This window comes from Pogona vitticeps, chromosome 1 (assembly GCF_051106095.1).
Source record: "Pogona vitticeps strain Pit_001003342236 chromosome 1, PviZW2.1, whole genome shotgun sequence".
Lineage (NCBI taxonomy): Eukaryota > Metazoa > Chordata > Lepidosauria > Squamata > Agamidae > Pogona > Pogona vitticeps.
The window spans coordinates 322,076,920-322,091,955 of NC_135783.1; the positions used below are offsets into that span (position 1 = coordinate 322,076,920).

Genomic DNA, 15,036 nt, shown 5'->3' on the forward strand with positions numbered 1-15,036 from the left:
TCCGCGGAAGGGGCGAGGCTTCTTCTGCGTTGACCCGGAAGCGACCTGCGTTTCTTTCAAGATGGCGGCGGGCGGCATGTCGCAGAAGGCCTTTAAAATTTTCGTTCGCCGGCTACCTTGGACCGTGGGCCCAAGTGAGTGAGAGAGAGAGAAAAAAAGGGAACTTCATATAGCTCTGATAGAACCGGGGTGGCCTGAGTCGTTTTGCCCAATTCGCCTGGGAGGGTATCGGTGGCGGGTTATCTGTTGTGTTTCCACGTGGTGCCCGGATTTGTTATTTTAAAAGTTGTAGGGAAACGACCCTGAGAGGCGAGGGAAGGCGACCTCCGCCTTTTTGAGACTGCAAATTTGTCCTCACCTAGTGGCGTTGGAATAATTGCTTTTCTCCTCACGCAAGTCCTACTGCACAGATGCCCTTTCCCGCCCTCTTCTTTTTTCAATTTCCATTTTGCCGCAGACCTTGACGATAAGCTTCCCTGTTTCTTTAGCAGCCAAAGAGACTAGGAGGAAGAGGTTGGTGAGATAAGATAGGTAATGATGGAGAGCCATTTGTACTGATGACGTTGTTTGACTAGTACGTGGGAATTTTGTTGAAAGTATTTGTTCGTTCTGATTTTTTTGTATGCCGCCCTGGATCCAAACGAAGAAGGATGGGATAAAAATCAAATAAACTAATGCGAGTAAATAACTTGAGGCTCAAGTCTTTATTGAGTCAATAAGCTCAGTGGCTGACCTTGAATCAGTCAGTGGCTTTCAGGCAGGCCTGCATAAAACTGTTGGGAAGGTAAAGGCATGAGGAGAGCTGCAAATTGCCACCATGAGCTCATTGGAAGACATATGTGATAACAAATAAATGTTGTATGTAACAGTAAATGTTTGGTCAACACAGATCATGGGAAATTGACTTACCCTGAAGAGGCAATTTACTTTATAGTTGTCTAAGGATCTGGACCCTGGTCTCCCCAGCAATGTGTCTTGCATTGTAGCATGCAGTAGGGCCCACCCAGTAACTAGAACTACAAGGGAATTGTGTGTGTGTGTGTGTGTGTGTGTGTGCGCATTCTTTATACAGTAATGTTTTTACATTAAGGTATAGGATATGATGAAGGGACATGGTGGCGTTGCATATTAAACCGCAACAGCCTCCGGGCTGCAGTCGAAAGACTAATAGTTCAAATCCACACGATGGAGTGAGCTCCCGTCGCTTGTCCCAGCTCCTGCCAACCTAGCAGTTCGAAAGCATGTACAGTGGTGCCTCACTAGACTATGATAATCCGTTCCACTGAAATCACTGTTTAGCGAAATCATTGTCTAGCGAAAAGCATTTCCCCATTGGAATGCATTGAAACCTGTTTAATGCGTTCTAATGGGGAAGAGTCATCGTTGTCTAGCGAAGATTGGCCATAGGAAAGCTGATTAGCGAACTGCCAATCAGCTGTCTAAATCACTGTCTTGCGAAGCTTAGGTCCCAAAAACACCTGTTTGCGAGTGCGGAGGGAGCTGTCAAAATCGTCATCTAGCAAAAATCGGTTTGCGAAGCAGGGACCAAACATTGTCCAGCAAAATTCCCCCATAGGAACCACTGTTTTGCGAATCACTATAGCGATCGCAAAAAGCCAATGTATAGAGAAAAAACTGTCGTGCGGGGTAACTGTCTAGCGAGGCACCACAGTGGGAAGGTAACAGTGTTCCGTGTCTAGTTGCGCTGGCGATATGACCACGGAAACTGTCTAAGGCTTGGAAACGGAATGAGCACCACCCCCTAGAGTCAGACACAACTGGACAATTGTCAAGGGGAACCTTTACATTTACTTAAAGGATATGATGCTTTCTATATTATTGGCCTTTCCTTCATAGTACATGAACTTGCCAACATGTTTTGTAGCCATATAGGATTTTAACCTGAATTTTCCATGGACATTCTCTACATTTCCTCATATATTTCATATCTAGTAAATGATGTGGTTAGAAAAGTATATTTGTAACACTTTGTCTAACCTTTTTTGCCTGGAATTCAAGGTACAGTGGTGTCCTGCATGACAATCCGTTCCGTTAAAATCGTTGTACAGCGAAATCGTCATCATGTGAAAGCAGTTTCCCCATTGGAATACATTGAAAACTGGTTAATGCGTTCCAATGGGGAAGTTACCTCGTCATCCAGCGAAGATCCTCTATAGGGCAGCCATTTTGCGAGCGCCGATCAGCTGTTTTTTATTGCTGTCTTCCGAAGCAGGGGTCCGGAAAACAGCAGGAAGCCATTTTGTGAAGCCGATGATCAGCTGTAAAGATCGTCATTTTGCGATTAAACGATCTTTGAAGCACGAACCAAGTCATTGGCAAGCGGAATTCCCTCATTGAAGCGCCTGTTTTGCGAATCGCTATAGTGATCGCAAAAAGGCATCGTCCTGCGGTTTTGTCGTTCTGCGGGGTCGTCATCATGCAGGGCACCACTGTAGTGTATATAAAGGCCATACACAGTCTCCCAGTTCCCCATCCAGGCACTAGCTAGGCACCTGCCATTTTTTTGTTCTACATTTCAGTATAATTATGCTTATTTTTTACCATCTTATCTGATTTTAGTGCTTCCATAGTGTTTGTCAAATATAAAGATATGTTAAAGGCTTTGCCTGTTTTTATTCTCTAAACTACAAACTGCAAGTGTTGGGATAAGTGTCTGATTAAATGCAATCTATGTAAGGGTTCCATGTGTATTTTTGTATATAATGACATCTTTTTTTGAGACTAAAAATAAATGTAAGTACTATTCAATATATGTTCGTATTTTTAAATTGTGGATTTTACTGTTGCATGTACAGGAAAACTGGGTCTGCAGTCAAGAAATAATCATAAATGCATGTTTTGCATATTTGCTTTGTAATTACTACATTGAGAAAAAGAAGGCACATGAATAAATAGCAAATACACTAGAGTGGAAAGGTTAATCTGAGAAGTAATATGTATAAACAGTGTTGGGCAGGTGGTAATACTGTTCATGATTTTCTGAGAAAAAATGTTTTGTAGCTGCATAGATTATAGTGCTCCAGAAGGCTGCTGACTGCTTTTGCCTACTACTGTTTACTTGGTAAACCCAAGAGGCCTAAGAAGAGGATGGCCCATTAGAAAATCTTGCCCCATAAACATGGGGCCAGTTTTTCATATACTACCTGCTCTTGACTCATTTTTTTCTTTTCAGATGAGATAAAAACATATTTTGCTCAGTTTGGCGCTGTGAAAAATTACTTTCTGCCATTTGTAAGTATTATTGTTAACTGTAACTAAAATAAAATATTGTTGAATCGGAACTTAGGCTAAGATAGTGTAGGTGCCTGATTTGTAGCCTGCTGAATTATTGCTTTCTGAAAAACAACGAAGTTGTTTACTAAAGGACCAGGTTACCCACCCCTTTCAGAGAAACACTGTTCTCTGATCTTGCAAATATTCAGTCCTTTAAGACAGTTGAACTGCCTTATGTTTAAATACTTTGGCATTTTTTGCTGTTCAAGAATTTTTCATTATCTTCTAAGGGAGAAAAGGAGAGATTTACTATTGTTGCTTTCTACGCAGGACTAACAAAAATTCCATTGAATATCACTCCTGTTGCCCAGGAAAGTTTCTCTTCTAGTTTTCTCTTTCACTCCTGCAGCTGTTCTCTAGTTTCACAGAGTGTCTGTCCCCAAATTATAAATTCTCTTTTGCTGGTGTGATCACCACAGTAGGATATGAATTAAAGAAAGGAAAGACTTGCATAATACGTATTCAAGCAGTAGCTGGCCATGATCATAGAATTTAAAGTTTCCATAAAATTTAAAAATAGACATATGTTAAATGTTTGAATCCAATAATGTATTTGTGTCTTGACTGAATAGGATAAAAAAACAGGATTCCACAAAGGTGTTTGCTGGGTTGGATTTGTTACTGAAGAAGGTGTCGAAAATGCCTTGCAGAAAAAGTCTCATATCCTAGAAGGGGCTAAGGTAAGACATTCAATATCATACATTTTGAGCACCTTGTTCTCTTGCATTGAAATAGCAATCATTTAGAAATGCACATCAAATATTTTTCAAGATACAAAATACTTAGAATAGTCTGAGCTTGTTGGACATTTAAAACTCTTCGCCACAAGTTTTTAAAATTTTAATGGGCATTAAAATAAAAACTTTCCCCCATAATGCTTCTGTGTAGTTCAGCTCAGTTATTTATGGATTCATATCTGGGAATTTATATAGTACTAACTTGTATAAAGACGGCAGTTTAGAAGTGTTTAAAGAGGTGTTTCCCCAAGGGGGTCACAAGTTGCCTTACTTGTGTTGTAGCCCTTGTTTAATAATTTCTTACTTGACTTTTAGGAGTGGGGCATTATGTATAAGAAACAGGCCCTTTGGGGGAGAAAGAAGCCCCTACTTTCTAAGAAAAAATGAGTTTACCTCATTAAGAATGCTTTTTATGCAAATGTGGGGGGGAGGTTACTTGGATTTCATAAAAGAGGTTGGGAACCATTCTTCTGCATATATTCCTTTCACTTAAAACATTTTTAAGAATTCAAAATAAACTTTGATCCAAGAAATGTACAGAAAGCTTTAAAGGCAATTTTAACTTGTACAGAGCACTGCATTCAGTTAATTTTTACATTTATAGAAATTTAGACAGATATTAAGTTTGTTCTATTGCCTTACAAGTATTTGTCTATTAAATCTTTCAGATCATTGTTGACATCAGTAAAGGCAGAGCTTTCTCAGGTGAATACATGGACAGAAGAAAAAATGACACCAGTTAAAGGAAGGAGCTTTTATTTCACTACTGTATAAGGAAGCTAAAATAAACCTGTATATGTATGCATCTCTGTTAAATGGATTCATTATCTAAATTAATTATACAACCACAACAGAACAAGTGAATCACAATATCCTTCCACTTTTCAAGTACAATTCAGCAGAAGCAAGGCAAACTATATACAAGGTTATCAGCTGGAATAAGCAGCTTTAACTAAAGACAATACATTGAGCAGCATGTTCCAAATAAAACACAAAAGCTCCATTTGGGTAGAAACAAACAGGAAGGACACAGGTACAGCCCAACATGTAGAACTTAGATAATTCAGTGGCCCAATTGTAACTTCCCACTATTCTGTGGATAAAAATTGTCCTGCTTGATTTGTGGCACACACTATATCCATCACCAAAGAGCTGTCAGTTGGTCTTGACAACCCTGACAGGCTTGTTAAAAATGCTCCAAGTTACAAATTCAGTGTCACTCTCCAAGGACAAACCAGTTCCTTACTCTTTCCTTCTCTTTTTGCCTTCATGCTCATGTTCTTTAGGGCGACTACTATCAGGCCTTTTTGAGCCCCCATGCTGTTTGGCCTCTTCCAAGAACTTATCTAGACCAAAAGGATCCTCCTCAAATTGAACTGGTCCTTCACGACCTCTTTGTCTGCGATCTGAGCCAGAAAATTCTTTATCAGGAACAAACCTGTGTGAAATAAAGAAGCAGATGTAGCGTAGTGGTATTCAAACACGATTTAGGAAAAAAACTGAGCACTGCATGTTTCTATACCTGTTTGTAGTTTTTATTCGTGCCTCCAAATCATCTCCGTACATGTCTTTATCCATGTTCTTACTAGGCCTGTAGATATTTTGTGCCATGTCTTTCCCGCTTCTCCAAGGCTGATCATAGACATTGTAAATCTCATCTTCTCCACCAGCAAAGCCACTGTCCATACCCTACCAGAGCAAGTTATTCAAGAATAAATGCAAATTTCAAAAACATACTTTCCTACATTAAAAAGTCAGATTATTTTCTAGTAGAAAGAAATTTCCAATAAAACAGCTAATTACAGCAACATATTTTCTCTAAAAGCCAGTCTTGAGGAACCAGCAAGCAGTGGTTGCTTGCTGGTATGTCATTACAATGGTATCCAATGGAGTTTCCACCTCTTTGCATAATATCACTGAAAAATCATTGCACAACTCTCAAATCCAACCACTGAAAAACTAATTCCCAACTTTTATAGGTTGGGACCTAGCCTGAATAAATCACAAAAAGTTATGCTTAGAGCTGCATAAGCATATTCAACAGCCCTAAGTATTGCTTGCGCTGGTTGTCTTCTAGTAGAACACTGTTGCCTCTTGCACTTTTTCCATCATCATCAGAAAATATCTTTGGCTTCAAAACCTGGAAGCAACTAGTTCTAAATCAGCAGTTACCTGTAATGAATTTCTTTTCCCAGAATGAAATACATAGCTCCTAAGTCATTCATTCAACTTATACACCTCACATACAAGAAAAAATATATACAAATCAATCAGTAAAACCACTGACTAGCTAACAGTGGCTCACTGGGAGGACAGATCCTGAAGCTGAGGCTCCAATACTTTGGCCATCTCATGAAACAGAAGACTCCCTGGAAAAGACCCTGATGTTGGGAAAGTGTGAAGGCAAGAGGAGAAGGGGACGATAGAGGACGAGATGGTTGGACAGTATTATTGAAACTACCAACATGAATTTGACCAAACTCTGGGAGGCAGTGGAAGACAGGAGGGTCTGGTGTGCTCTGGTCCATGGGGTCATGAAGAGTCCGACACGACTTAACGACTAAACAACAACAAAGCTAACTATTCTTAACAGAACAATTTTAAGATGGCATTGGACATCATAGGTATGATAATTAATAAAAAATAGTTTTAAATAGTTATATTTTTACTGCCTTCTTGGAGCCTGTGAGGGAAGGAGCCTGGTGAACCTTTGCTGGAAGTTTATTCCAGAGGTGTGGGGCCGCAACCAAGAAAGCCTATTTGCACTTTTGGCCCCCCTTAGTGTTACTATTTCTAACATCGCAGACTCTGAAGAGCAGATAGTACAGGTAGATCTTTTATATCAGAAATGTTCCAACAGATATGTAGGTCCTAAACTAGGGCTTTATAAGCAATGACCAGCATGGAAGCTGACGGGAAGCCAATGGAGACATGCCAAGACTAGATATGAGGTCATATCTAGAGACTGGCATGACACACCGATTTGTGCTGGTTTATTGGCCAAATAGGTGTTCAGAGTTTCAATGCCCTGCTTCAAAGCAGCACCTGGAGGTGGTGAGGCAGTGCCCAGAGGAAGTGGGGCAGGGAAAGTAGGCCACTGCCTCCGACTGAGTGTCTTCAAGGGAAGCCCTACATAGAGAGCATTACAATTTTGGAAATTGCCAAAAGCACGAACCATTTATGCCATGAGTCCCCAGCCTGCAGAGCAGTACAGGTCTGTGGCCTTGGAAGGATTGGACCGCTGGGACAGATGAGCGGCAAGTGAGGCTCCACCTCCTGTCAACACGCTCGTATTAGGTTCTAATGCTGCTGCTGATCTGACAGGAGGTGGAGCTTCGCTCCCTACTTCTATCCTGCTGCTGCTAGATCAGCTGTGCCTGTGGCATTAGAATATATTAGAAGCCTGCACTCCCATTAGGTTCTAAGCTGCTGCTGATCTAACAGGATGTGGAGCTTCAATTGCAGCCCACCTCCTGCTCGCCGCTCATCCATCCTGGCACAATACATTTAATAAGGTTGTTTCAAAGCTATCCTCCAACAAGCTACTGCATAACAAGTACCCCCCCCCCCCCAACAGTCCTTGGGAGAATGGTCTTCAACTAAACCTGTCCCTGGTGTCAAAAAGGTTGGGGACTACTGATTTATGCGTTTCTTCTCCAGGTAGGGGGCGCAGCTGAGCAATCAATTGTAAATTACAATTGTAACCTCAGTTAAAGCCTAATTTTACTATCTCAATACAGCTGATTTTTCATTGTTTTTGTAATTACAGGGGATGCCTTATTAAATAGTGGAAAATATATGATTTTAGTGCTAGCTTATGTTGTGCCTCATGCTCTTCTGGATACAAATGAATGGAAGAAGTCTTTTCCTGGTATAGGCCAACCACCTGCAGCACCTGAGAGTTTTAAAGTAATTAAAAGTAATTATTTTAATTGCTTTTGAAAAATAAAAGAAAAAGCTAGTTTTAAAAAATCTGTGACTCGACAACTAATTATGTCTTTGGTTCTTAGACTTCTAATCAATTTCTTTTCAAATGTAACTCTTCTAAATTCTAACCACAACAAAAACATCTTGTTATTTTCCTATTGTAAGTGAAAATGCTGCACTTTGAGATATAATACCATTATGATAAATGCAAAATTTGCCTTCAGAATTCTGCAATATGTTTTCTTTCTTTCCTCCTCATCCATCCTCCCTCCCTAAATATAGTCTCTCATTTTGAGATCTGTTATTTGATATTTAAACTTTTTACAGTGTGTATCCTGAACTGCGTAAGTCACTGGTAGGTGGAACCTTCACTTCATCCATATCCTAGGAGGGGCCATACTGAAAAGTGCATGATGATTGTCCCTTTATTACTAGTAACCTGACAAAAAGATGTGCATCTTCAGCACCCAATTTCTATCTTCATATTACTTGCGTGGCAAAAATACAATTCCCTAAATGTTCACTATTCTATACTTTTATCATGTGACCTGCAAGTAGTTGCTCATTAGGAAATACTTATTGGAAATTACAAGCATTGGTTTAAACTACCAATGTTAGAACTAGATCTTTAAAAAGTTACTTTCCTGGACTACAAATGCCAGAATCTCTGTGCCAGCATGGCCACTGAACTTGTTGGCAAGGATATCTTAGCAGCTTTAGTTCAAAAAAGTAACTTCCAAGCTGTGACTAAAATGGTCACATAGCTATTTCTATTTAAAGTGAGATCTACCTCTATAATTATGAAGATATAAATGGCTCAGCATATTTGGTGGACATGTATAATTTAAAAAAAATCCTCTACCAGTGGTCCCCAACCTTTTTGGGACCGCGGACCAGCTGAGCCTCTGAGGAAGGTAGGGAACCCCTGCGCGCTTGGGTGCATGCATGAAGCGGTGGGGAGCACACCCGCACTGGCGCTCCGCATGCACACACGCCCCTTTACGCAGGCGCATGTGTGAAGGGGTGGGGAAGCGCTCATGCCGACACTGGCACATGTGCGCAAAGCAGCTGGGGTGGGGGGAGGTCGGGAGGTCTGTCTCCAGAGCCTGGTCCAGCTCAGGCCATGGACCAGCACCAGGCTGCAGACCGGGGGTTGACGACCTCTGTTCTACACCTAACAGCAGAGACTTAAAAAGTGTTCAGTGTTGCCCCTTGAAGAGTATTGGAAGAAGTTAATTACCTTGCTCTGGTTGAAGAGCCTCTGGTCATACTGGACTTCGTTGGATGTCCGAGGGTTAGGAACTCCCAAAGCAATGACTTCACTAATATCTCTGTTCTCATTCCTCTGTAACTTTGACCTGTATTATCAGCATTGCAAATTGGTTAGGCTGTAGTAATATCCACAATAAATACTTGTATATGAGAGAAACTGTTAGTTTAACTTATCTTTATTCTGAATGGGCAGCATATTGTGTTTGATCTCTGACCAGATATATTCAGGGGAAAACAGTGAGGATCTGCTATATCCAGAGACTTATTTAAGCCATGTAAAGCGTAATTTGGCTTTTCCTTTCAAAAATATGACCTTCTCCTTCTAAAACTCTCCAATGTCAAAAGTTGTTATACAAAAGAAGTGAGCAACAGTTTCAGAAAAGAGACAGTCTTGAAGTTCTATTAAGCTTGAGGAACAAACAAGTTTCATGATTCTGGCTTTCATCTGCAAGTAAGTGTTCTTTCTAGAAGGAGCCTTGTAGCACAGTAATTGAACTGCAGTCAAGGCTGCTCATGACTTGAGTTTGATCCCAATGAGCTCAGGTAACTGTCACAAGGTTCACTCAGCCTTCCATCCTTCCGAAGTCAGTAAATTGAGTAGTGGGCAATGTTTAACACGCATAATTAAATTGTAAACTGCCCAGAGAGAGCTTTAAGCACTATGGGGTAGTATATAAGTGCACACTTTGCTTTCTTACTCTTCTTGCAGGTACACAGAGAGCCGCACTGAAACATGATTGTAAAACAGAGACCAGTTATAGTCTTGTGGAAAAGAACTGTGGGCTGCATGACAGGAAGCTATGGGGCATGTTGCAAACCACTGAGTTAATTATCCTATGACCAATTAAACACAACTGTTCAAGAAATATATATACTAGAAAATTTATTTGAATCAATTTAAATTGAACTGTACCGGATTGATTTAAACATTAGTCCACACAACATGGATATATATATATATTTAAAACACCTGATCACTTCCCAGAATTTGCATATGGACAGCCAGCTATTTTTATCGATATAAACACTGGGGAAGGAATACCCATAACGTTCAAGTGACAGCCCTCTATAGCCAGCCCCATTCCTGAAGGACAGATTAAAAATTCCATTTGTGTACTGCCCAGCCCACTGCTAAAGCATTTCCCTTCCTGAGCTACTTAAGTTGTGGTGATGCTGGAGTCCCCATATCATCCCCATATGGGGTTTTAAGTGTATCTTAAGCTACTTTGGGTCCTATTTATGGGAGATAGTAAGTATATTAAACACATAAACAGTATGTGTATATGATACCATTCACATAGCCTTTTCATTCTTGTCCTCTCTTTTGTAAACAGGGCAATATTATGTTCTCCAAAGCCACAGTTCTACTACTGTCATGCCACACAGCTCAGTCTTGAAAGAAGCACTGTACAGTAGGAATGTACATTTTGGCAAGTTGGTGAAGAATAAAGGCACAAATGAGATATTTTGTTGGGCTACAAGCGTATGCATATTAGTCTGTAAAACTATTTCCCTTGTTTAGAATGTTCGTTGCATATTCGTTGAACAACGTTACCTTTTATCAGGAGCTGCTCTGGAAAGATTCCGGTCATGCTGTCTCTCTTTTCGCCTGTCATGTCTGATTTCATCACGTTCTCTGGCTTCTCCATCCTCTACACATACATTTGAAATTCAAAATGATACACAACTATCACTAATGGAGTTGATTTCCAAGTAAAAGTAGAGCAAGTATTCAGAAAACCAATGACATCTGCACATGTACAAGTTTTCCCCCTAGTTGAATATTCCTAGATGAAATTAAGATATTCATTAAAGATTTAATACATTTCCCTGTGGACTTTTAGGAAGCAATTAAAGACACTGCTTTGCAGGGAGGCTTTCCACATTGACCCCAGCTGACCACCCTCCTTCCCTTTTTTTTTCTACCCTCCCCTCTTTTCCTCCAACCGCTCTGAGATTAGTCAGTACCATGTGGGATTTTTTTTAGGGTTATTGTTTTGTTTTTAGTATTTCTATTTTCGCTTGTGTTTTCTATTTTAGGAGTTGTAACCCACCCAGAATAGTGCTGTGACAGTAATGGGAGCAGGATACAAATTGAATGAATGAATAACGTATTATATATAATGGAAAGAAACAGATTATAGGCCGCAATCCTATGTATGCCTGTTTGTGGAAAAGTAATTTGAACTACACAGGTTTACTTTTGCTGGAACATGAATGATACTGGAGCACAGACAGGTGAGCACCACATATGAAGAGATGGATCCACTACTGTGCTCCCATGGCAGATTTATATATTTATTTAGCTTAGAGACCACCTAAGATAAAACCATAACTTGAGGCAGTTTATAAAATAAACATAAAACAAATCATAATGCTAAAATTAACAACAATTAGAGAAATACCCTCAGTAATCTAAACCATCAATATTAACAATTATCTTCTTGGTATGTGTCTTCTCGACAAAGATAATCAAATATCTAGTACAGTGCAAAAAAAAGTTTTGTAATGTTTTATGAGCACAAAGCAAGAGGATAAAAGGAACAGTACCTTTTTCCACATGGGTTTTTATTCCAGCTCTTCGCTCCCTAGCCTTCTGGGCCATTTCTCGCAGTTTCTCCTCATGTTTTTCTTTCTCCTTCTGGGCCATCTTCCGTTCCACCTGGGCTCGCATTTCTACAGCCTCACGAGCCTGCACAAGATTCAAAGCATAGAAGCTGTGAGGAACCTTTGGGTTTCTGCTTTGGGTTAAGATAACACTAAGTTTAGTCTATGGTCTGTAGCTGTATGACATTTCTGATCAGTAATGGAACTAAACCACTAGAAAAACTGGGGTGTAAAATCCATTCCACAGTGCTGGCAGAATGTTGTTTCAGAACAACTGTACAAAAGTTACAGTGCTTCTCAGATTTGCTGCATGGAAACTCAAAAGATTCACACAGGAGAATGAACAACAGTCTGACCTTTCTATCAGCAATATAGAGAGCCTCAGCCAACTTGGCAAAGTTTTCATTTATGTGTACAGTCTGCAATCCTCTGCCATCCGCAGCCAGACGCTTGTCTAATGGAATAGTGTAACCCTGGAGTGAAAAAAAAGAAAAGACACTTAAATCAGAAGAGACACAGTGTGCTAAGAAATTTTTCCCAAATTCTTACTTGCCATTACAGTACAGTGCTTCAAGTAAACTTGCTTTTTGCCCAGCAGAACAAGTAAATGCAATGACTGAAGAAACTTGGATGAGTAGTGAAACATTTCAACTTAGTAAGAAATAAGTCCAGTTGCCATGACTTAACTTCCAGATAACTTCACCTGGATGGCTAAGAATCTTCACAGAAGTAAATGCAATGTTTTAAGTTCCAACATTTGATTGAGATGATATTTTAAAATCCACACTGCTATGCTGAAAATCATTTACAAATACTGTACAGTCCTCTGAACTGCCAGACTATCAGACTATACTAACTTGGACACCTTTGCTTATTACTTAATGTAAAACCTTATTTCACAGACAGCTTTACAGAAAGCTAGAATTGTGGCACTTTAACAGCTGTTTTAGTCTACCAGTCTCACCTTTACACATTGTAACTTTCTCTGGTGCAAGTCTCGACAGATCACAGTTCACTTAACACTGCATAATTTTTATTTTAAAACACTAACAGATTCAATTTTTACACCATCAGCCACATACAGAGGTTTTTCCTACACCCTGTAAGGTTTATGGCTGAGTTGGTATTTAAGTTACCTTGGTTCAAGCTGAAACAAATTGAAGCTGTATATTGGCTATGCTTGTTTTGCATAAGGCTCAATAAGGATAAACTGGCTTCACATCTTACTCACATTGTGTTTTGGGAATTTTAAATACTTTCTTCTAACCACATTTAAAACAGCGCAAAGCATCAAAGTATTTTCCATCATACTGTTTGCTCTTGTCATTGTGGCAGTCTAAGAATATGGGGGAAGTTGACTGAGGTTAAAACAGAGCAATCCCCTTTCTGAATGCAAGCAATTTACACAGTAATCAATGGTAAAGGAATATTCAAATTGCTAAATTTTTAAAAAATGTGTTCCTACTGGATGCAAGGTTAGAAACTAAGATTATGACAAGCTAACAACCTTTGCATTTTTCCAGTTTGAAATGCAAGGAGGAATTTTCCATTCCTGCTGCTCCTTCACAGTCATCTGAAGAAAGAGAAGAGATGAGATATGTTAGATTGTTATTAACCCAATGGATATTCTTTGCCATTTTGAAATAATGTGAATGAAAAATCTTAACTTTCCAAATAACAAGTGTCAACAAAATAGCACAGCAGTACTTTTCTTTGGTGGTAACTGTTATGTTCATTCAAGCTGCTTAAAAATAAAATGAAAGGAGTTCTCAGCACTGCATATGTTGCAATTTTATAGTCTTATATATCAATACTCAATACTTCCCAGGGACTCTTAAATTGGGAGGTGGGGGAACCAGCATATTCAGGCCAGTTTCAAGCTGTGAAACTGGGCACTTTCAAACATATCCTCCTCCCCAATTACTTTAACCCCCACAAACTGTACTGGTGGCTTTGAAAGCTCATTTAGCAGATAGCAGCTCAAAGAACAATCCCTACTTCCACAAACCATTTGCTAAAGCAGATAAAAGGCAAAGTTTAACATGTAGATACCTACAGAATAGTTGCCCTCCTACTCTAGCTTTCTGAACTCTACAATAACCTTTATCAAATGTGACAACAGAACTACATACCATTTCAAGTGAGACTGAACTACAGATTTGTATAAAGGCAGTACAATATTAATAACTTTCCATTTGATCCCCTTTCTAATAATTCATTGAGCTCTGATATAACCCGAAGGTAAAATTCTTTGTTAATCACCAGTAGCCATTCACGTATACATGAAACATTATCTTTTGCTCCATTGGACATCACTTTAAATTTACTTATACTCTGCATTTGTTGATTCCCCCACACACTCATTTACCACCTTGAAGAATATTTTGAGCAATTCTGCCATATCAGTGATCACTCATAACTCCAGATTATTTATGAATAAGTTAAACAAATACTATTCCCATATGGATTCTCAAATGACTCCACTTATTACATTGTGATAGTTATCTTAACTGTGAGAAATATACCTTGTTAGATTCTAAGCATGAAACAAAAGTCACCTAAAATAGGTCAACATTACATTTTACTCAGTCCATGCTCCTCTACTTTACCTCCAACTTCTTTGAGTTTCTAGAAGTGGGGGGAAACAGTTTGCATCAAAGGTTCTCAAACTTAATATCTTATTGTAATATACACTTTCAAACTCTATGGTCTATGGGCCAGATCTCAAAAAGGTAATAGAGGAAATAGCAAAACATTACCTTTCTGCTGGGAGAATGCATCACAGGAGCTGGAGGCGACGGTGGCCCACGAGGAATTTTCTTGTTAATCCTATCATGTAAAAAACACAACATAATTAGATTTAAATCTCCATCCCTTAAACCTCTATGATATAAAAACTCTTGAAGTGAGAAGCTTACTTGAATCTTGGGGGTTCCATGGGGTCCTTCTGCATCTCCACCATTCTAATAACTCTCTGTTTTGCACCAGAGTTAAAGGCCACACCCTGCTGTGATGGTGTGTATCTGAAAAATGAAAGAACTATTTCATTTATATTTTCCCATCACTTATTTTTCAAGTATCTCAGTTTAGTTCACACTACATTACCAAGCATAAGCACTTTAAACAGTGTGGAAGAGACATTGTGCTTTTAAATTATACATACTGACCAGACAACTCATTTCACTCACAGAACACAACC

At 39.4% G+C, this 15,036-nt stretch overlaps 2 protein-coding genes across 2 annotated transcripts in view; one reads left to right on the plus strand and one right to left on the minus strand.

The window, feature by feature from the left end:
* Nucleotides 1-4,836, plus strand: SLIRP (SRA stem-loop interacting RNA binding protein). The gene is made up of 4 exons (XM_020794374.3): nucleotides 1-134; nucleotides 3,194-3,252; nucleotides 3,867-3,974; nucleotides 4,700-4,836. Exons 1-4 carry the CDS (start codon nucleotides 62-64, stop codon nucleotides 4,772-4,774), a joined length of 315 nt encoding a protein of 104 aa, XP_020650033.3. The 5' UTR covers nucleotides 1-61; the 3' UTR covers nucleotides 4,775-4,836.
* SNW1 (SNW domain containing 1) overlaps nucleotides 4,771-15,036 on the minus strand; it is a 24,582-nt gene continuing 14,316 nt past the window's right edge. Inside the window, exons 6-14 of the mRNA XM_020794372.3 lie at nucleotides 14,756-14,860; nucleotides 14,597-14,666; nucleotides 13,345-13,410; nucleotides 12,194-12,310; nucleotides 11,781-11,922; nucleotides 10,786-10,882; nucleotides 9,199-9,316; nucleotides 5,554-5,720; nucleotides 4,771-5,469 (exon numbers count right to left, since the gene is read on the minus strand). Of these exons, the coding sequence (XP_020650031.1) occupies nucleotides 5,274-5,469; nucleotides 5,554-5,720; nucleotides 9,199-9,316; nucleotides 10,786-10,882; nucleotides 11,781-11,922; nucleotides 12,194-12,310; nucleotides 13,345-13,410; nucleotides 14,597-14,666; nucleotides 14,756-14,860 (1,078 nt within the window). The 3' untranslated portion in view covers nucleotides 4,771-5,273. The remainder of the gene's footprint in view (nucleotides 5,470-5,553; nucleotides 5,721-9,198; nucleotides 9,317-10,785; nucleotides 10,883-11,780; nucleotides 11,923-12,193; nucleotides 12,311-13,344; nucleotides 13,411-14,596; nucleotides 14,667-14,755; nucleotides 14,861-15,036) is intronic.